General features: G+C 35.4%; 1 protein-coding gene across 1 annotated transcript in view; it reads left to right on the top strand.

Moving 5' to 3' along the window:
* Nucleotides 1–7,094, top strand: part of GPALPP1 (GPALPP motifs containing 1) — a 27,074-nt gene that overhangs the window by 7,484 nt on the left and 12,496 nt on the right. The window contains exons 3-4 of the mRNA XM_072410082.1: nt 1,682–1,780; nt 2,568–2,667. Of these exons, the coding sequence (XP_072266183.1) occupies nt 1,682–1,780; nt 2,568–2,667 (199 nt within the window). The remainder of the gene's footprint in view (nt 1–1,681; nt 1,781–2,567; nt 2,668–7,094) is intronic.

Genomic DNA, 7,094 nt, shown 5'->3' with positions numbered 1-7,094 from the left:
ATTTTTTAAGAACTCAATCCAGGGAAGAATCTACAAATGTATTTGAAGCAATCACTGTCCTTGTTAAGATCTCTAACAAATTGCTTCATTAATCCCAACTTTATGTGTAGTGGAGGGAGAATGATTTTTTTTTTTTGGCATTGTCAACCATTGGCTTGTTAATGATGTTCGCTGCACCTTTTTTCATGTTTTCCCTTGGGGACCATGTCACTTTTTTTCAGTGATCCTGCTTTGCTCTACTATCCAACAAGCAGATCAAACATGGGTACTTTGTGCATCCACTTTGCTGTCCAAGTAGGAAAGTAGGAAGTTCACCATTTTTAAATTAACACGTGTTCATGATAGCAAAGCTTTTGTAAGATCATTTGGATAATTTCATATTCTTCTTTTAAGTTTTGTTGAGTGACCAATTGGAATTGATGCATAGCAGTTGCCATTATGCAGTAAAACAGATTTAAAACTTTGAGTGGAACTGTCTATGGAAAGCCGCCAGTCTTCTGCTCGGTATTCTGGTACTCCCATATGGGCTAGTTCAGGGATGTTACAACAATGCACTGTCTCCATCTTCACTGAAATATGGTAGGAGTGTCACCTCTGTTGTCCTATAAACCGTTATTTTACCTTCCGGTCTTAGACAGTTCTTTTTGTTTAGTCTGAATGCTAAAAGTTCAGATGCTTGTTTTGACAGACTTAGGTCATGTATTAAATCATTGAGCTCTTCTTGGTACTGAACAGTGTACTGAACACCAGCACCATGGGAGTGAACATCAGCACCATGTGGCACAGGTCCTCTTGCTGATTCAAAATCAGGGTACTCCCATTTGTTTTTCTTGTAAGCATTGAAACCTTTTACACACAAACATAACAATCATTATGATGATTTTTGGGCTCTCCCCATACCATAGGTGGACCAAATTTCAAACTGTTCAATTTTTCCACTAACGTAGACACTCCACACAAGATTTGTATACCATATGGGGAGCCCAATACTTATCTTGGTCCCCCAGTTTAATACCAAAATATGCAAGATATGCTTGTTTCACTAATTCTGTAATGTTTCTGTTTTTGCTGAGAATATTGACCACAAATGTAGCAAAATACATCAGGGTCATTTAAACAACCTCTTCTTGAAGAACTCGAAGAATATTTTTGTAAAAAAAAAGAAAATGTATGAATAAAAAGAAGGCAAATGAAAGTTTCATGAAAATAATGCTACATTTATTATTTAAAATGCAAAACAGTATAAATGTAAATGCAGTGTAAATAAAGATTGATGATAATATGCTGTAAATAAAGATTGATGATAATATGCTGTGTTAACATTGGTTGTTGGTAAAATCGTCTATTCTGATTCCTGAATCACAAGATCCAGAGCCAATTCAATGAAACTGATGTCATTTCTGGATTCAGCAGACCTGGAATACACTAAATATGTTGAAAAATTATTGGCAAGTGAAAAAAAAAATGTTTTTGTTGAGCTGTGTTATCAGTGAATGTGACAGTTTTTTCTTAATCTATTTTAACTCTGCACACATAACCCAATTATTTAAGTAAATAATAAACAAGCTTTAGTAAATAAAAGTGATATTTGTGTGGGGTTTGTTATGTCCTTCTGGGACCCATTGTCTTAGCAGTCCGTTAAAAGACATTTGATTGTGCTTTGTTTTCTCTTCTCTTACAGAAAAACTGAAAAGTCTTCAGATGATGATGATGATGATGATGATTTTTTTGGTCCTGCTCTCCCTCCAGGTTTTAAGAAACAGTCAGATTCCCCTGACAGGTATTATACATTAAGAATTAAAATTACCATTAGATTAAATGCAGAATTACAAATGTGTTGTGCTACTATTAAAAAAGTAAATACCCACATATTAATAATATGGACAGCCCTTACATGCACATTCCCCTCATCTCTGGATGTATGGAAATTACTACTGGTTTATCTAGGATCTCACAAAAAACATTCCATGAACTCAGGTTCTTTTTGTGTCCCTGAGTAATCTCTTGACACTGTTAGGCATAAAATGAAGATGTCTGCTGATCAGTAGAGTGTGAGGAGGTAAGTACAGTAGTACATCGGTTATCCGGTACCCACAGGGAATGGCTAATTCCGGATAAGTGAAGTTCCGATTAACTGAGGTTTCTCAGCCATTCAGCACTAGACTTGAATGGGGAGACTTTCTCCCATTTACCTCACGTGCTGAATGGCTGAGAAAAGAGAACCTTGATGACGCTTGAGCCGTGATCAGGGTTTCCCTTTTCTCAGCCGATCACACAACGGAGCAATCAGCAGAGCTCTGCTCTGCTCTCCTGACAGCTTTGCTCTTTTGATTGCTCCTGCAGCCCTAGCAGAGGTGTGGTATGTCTTTGCTATGGCTGCAGGAGCAATCAAGAAAGTGGAGCTGTTGGATGCCAGTTATCTGAGTTCCAGATAATTCGGGTTTTACTGTACTTGTTTTTTGGTTTTGTTTCATGTACTATTCAAGTTAACCAGAAACATTTTACTTGTTTCCATTTATAGTATGTTTAGTTTTCTGGCAATACTGAAAGAATGTGTTTGCTTTTAGGCCTGTTATTGGTCCTGCGCTACCTCCTGGCTTCAAAAGACAAGATTCTGATAGTGAGGATGATATGCAATATAAACGATCCACAGACCCTAAGTGTGAGGTAGGATACATTGTAATATTGAATTTATTATATTTGTTTTTTTAAATGCAGTGTAATGATTTTGTGTCCATGGCAGTTATATATATTGTATTAGAAAGCATAATTGCAGAGTTTTACTTGCTCTTTTTAAAACTGACAAATGGATGCCATGAACTGGCATACAAAACATACCCAGTCGCCAAGGAAATGTCATTTAGGGGTTTTGGAAGTTTTAGAAAGTATTAGCTGGCTGCAAATATAAATAAAGTTCAGGGTTACTTTTGAATACTATTGTTAACAAATGTTTTTTTGGCGCATTTGGTGTATTCATTGGTGTATTGGTATATCCCTTTTTTTTTTTTCTTTTTTTAACAAAGTTTTACAATACAAAAGAGGATGCCAGGGATATAAACCTGTTAAATTTAAACCTGTTAAATTGACATAGCAGTGACTATAAGGACTTTTGCAATATTAAACCATTCAACACCATCCATTTAGTAAGTAGTATTTTTGAAAATGTGAGTGATAAGATAAAGTTTTTCTTGTAAGAATTTGTCATTTTGTGCTTTTTCAAGTACAAAATAAAGTTGGATGCAAATCTACCACTAACTTTCTAAAAAGGTTACATTTGCATGTGACCAGTTAAAGAAAGTTTGGCATTTTTATAAGACTGATATTTCGTCAATCAACTACTTCTGCATATACAAGTTCATATTTTGTTCAGCTTGCTGTAAGCATTAAAAATCATTTGGCAAGAGTCCTTTGGCAATATGTTTCGACTCCAAAACCCTGCCAAATGCTCATTTCTGGCAACTGCCTGATGTAGGTTGGAGTAGCATGGCTAATCATAAGGTGGCAGGTGCTGGTCTTTTTAAAATTGTGTGAACGAGACATTAAAGTGACTGCTGTAGAGAAAGGGAGCAATCCATAGAAAGAAATCATGTACGGAAGTGCACAAAATGTTGATGTTTCCCACGTATTGGTTTAGAGCACACATGAGAACCTTATTTAAACTATGCTGACAGATAAATGTGATGTACTCGAATCTCTGTTCAAGTATATCACATACCCGGTAGTTTAAATGAGTTTCTCATGTTTGCTCTAATCTAATATGTGGGAAACATCAACAAGGAAGAATATGACTAATAATGAATTATTTGGGTGTTTGCCTCATTGCCTCATTCCATTGGTTTTCTTGCAAAAAATGCCTGATTCAAATAACTACATTGCATTTCAATAGGATTAAAGAATAGGATTAGAAGCGTTCATGAACCTTCTTTTTTTGTATTTCTGTGCCACCCCTTGGTGGGTTTGGTGGGGCATTTCAGATCATTATCATGTTGAATAATCCACTTTTGCTTTAACTTTTGGACCGATTCCTATTCTCCTCACATTTTTGATACAATACAGTACTTGTAAGTGACTTGATGACTTCAAGCTACCCTGGCCCTGAAGCAGCTGTACATCCAACCATAACCGTTCTCCCCCACCTTGCTTTACAGTTCAGAAGAGGTTCTTCCCTGAAATGTTTTCTTTGTTTGGCACCAAAATGTCCACTACTATTGTGGACTAATAAATCTATATTTTATTCAGCAGTTCTCAGCACATTGTTACAGAAGGCCTGGTTTTGCTTAGATGACAAAGTGTAGTCGTGCATTTTTGTTCTTTTTGGATAGCAAATGTTTTTCTTTGTCAGAATGGACTAATCCAGCAAGTTCAGTCTAATTAGAAAGTTACATTTTTTTTTCTACAAGTACACAGCAACTTTTGCCTCTGGACTTAGTTTATTAACCTTCTGGCCGGTTCATTTCTGTCTGGATTTATATGTCTAAAAGCGGTACATTGTTTTTCATAAAAATGTATTTTACAGTATAATATATTAGTATTAGTATAAGTATAATAAAGTTTGAAACACAAAATCATGTCAAAATAATAAATTAAATACATTTATAATACAAAAAAAACTTTTTTTTTTTACAAATAAATATTATACTCATACTATTATATTGTATTATTATACTAAAAATAAATTTTCATGAAAGACAATGTACTGCTTTTAGACCTATAAATCCACTGTATTGCATTCAATACAGTTATTTTGTATTGAATACAATACAAAATAATTTAAAATTCCCGCCGATCCCCCATCCGCATGTACCCATGTCACCGGGAACTCCCTAGTGACTCATCAGATGCAGAGGACGCCGGCCGGAGGATGTGAAAGGACGGGCATCGCGAAAAAGGACTCTGGCGGATCACGTAACATAGTATATATCATTGTTTTTCATTGTTTTAGCTACCCTGAGTGTGACTGAGGGTTACCGCTTTCAGCATTTTTTTTTTTTTACCGCTGGGGAGGTTAAAGCTGTCCAGTGCTGAAGAAGATAGACTATCAAGAATGAACCTGGGTGATCCAGCAAACTTGGAATAGATTTCCTATAAATTATTTGCTATTAGCTGGCAAAATGATTCAATCAAGACATGATCCCTTCCAGGTTGATTTGATCACCCATCTTGAGAGAAGATGCTTCATTACTATTTAGGGTATATTCATGGTTACATTCAAACAGATTTGTCAGAACTGTGGTGTAAGGTAACAACTTTGTAGCCTTTTATAGATACACCTTCACTTTCTGTCCAGGAAGTGTGAGGAAATCTCAGAAAAGTAAGGGGAAATTTCATTTTAGACAGTTGCTACTAGAATAAACACTAGGCCCTCCTGACCCCCACAATCTCTTTTTTGTATTTGCAAAATCTTTGATTTTCCATAACTTTCTATCCTATTAACAATAGTAACCAAGGAAAAAAGTGAGATGAATCTTAATAGCAAGGACACAGATTGCTATTACAGTTTCTAATCCTTGCATGCAAGTCCAAAAATTGTTTTAGTTAAAAAAAAAAACAGACATTGTTTAGGTCTAAACTGATTCATTCTCATTTACTAAACAGCCAGGTTTGGGAAATCATGTATGAATCCTTCTTTGGAGAATCAGATCACCAGATCTTTAAGATTTTCCTTTTTCTTTTTTTTTTGTTGTCAGTTGAAGTAAAATGTTGTAATGATTTTTAATTAGTTTGTAGACCAATACATTGAAAAAAATTTCTGTAATGGAATTACTAGATGAAGTGGTTCATTTTGTAATTATAACTGATTTTATTTGTCTGGAAAAGCATAACATTTTTAGTTTCTGCATATTTATTCTGACATTATAGGCTGGTGAATGTTAGCTTTTTTCATGGATTGACACAAATCAATTTTGACTTCATATTGTGCGTTGTAAGCAAACTAATTTACAAAGGGCAAAAAATAATTTTAAAGAAATGGAAATTGATACGCTTCATCTGATGGTACTTTCCTAAAAGCAGAATTTTAGTTTGTGCATACGGGTGAGCATTTGTCATAACATGCATATTTGGTACAAGTGCATGTAGACAGGAAGGAGGAGACGTCTGCATTGAAATGCAAAAGAGAATCAAAAAATAGTCAATACAAAAAAAAAAAATGTTTTATAACGGAACAAATCACACCAGTTGTTTTTTTTTTTTAAATGTTTATATATGGCTTAATATAGTTCTTTTAATGAACTAAAAGTCATCCAGATAGGGACATTTTGGAGCTCGGTTTGTGTCAGTTTAAAAGTCAACAAGGAAATTGCAGACACTTTACTTTGTCAAAGACCTTACGCAAAATACTGTGATACATAAGCCTATATATGGTTTAATATAGTTTTTAATGAATTAAGGAATCTATCTACTATAGGGGTTGTTCAGACTAGCTTTACCCCCATGCCTTTTGAAGCGGTTGGACACAGAAGTGTTTGCTGATTGCCCATCAACCAAGCTGAGGATGAGGTCAAAAAGCTTGTAACCCACCAGTAAACCACCCTGGGAAGCGGTGGGTGTCAACTGAGGTATAGGTAGTTTAAAGAGGCCCTAAAACGTTGCTGTCGCATACCATATGTCCAATCACACAGTAAATCCATCCACAGGGTTATCCAGATTGGAAAACTGGCTGAGCACATTACAGTTTTTCTGGGCAAGCAAGATAATTCACACAAGTACACCATTTCAACCATTTACTTCTTTACCTGCATTTATATTGTAATAATACTGGTTAAATTACTCTTAATGCTAATATTCTTTCCTAGATCTTATCTTTCAAATGAGTTACTGTAATGGTCTGTGAGTACTTCTTTCTAGTGTTGGTCGAATATCTCATTATTCGATTTGACAGCTATTCGATCGAATAGTGAGATATTGTTAGGGTGATCGAATGCTAAATTCGAACACCATTGAAGTCAACTTTTTGAGGGACTATTAAGGGCTGCAAGAGCAATCCCCAATCTGATTGCTCTTGCAGCCCTTTACTAGTTGTATGTGTTCTTGGATACAGTTTCTCTATCCAAGAACACAGGGAGTCCTGTGTTCTTGGATAGAGAAACTCTATC

The sequence above is a fragment of the Pyxicephalus adspersus genome, chromosome 1 (assembly GCF_032062135.1).
Source record: "Pyxicephalus adspersus chromosome 1, UCB_Pads_2.0, whole genome shotgun sequence".
Lineage (NCBI taxonomy): Eukaryota > Metazoa > Chordata > Amphibia > Anura > Pyxicephalidae > Pyxicephalus > Pyxicephalus adspersus.
This window is presented reverse-complemented; position numbering and strand designations above follow the sequence as displayed.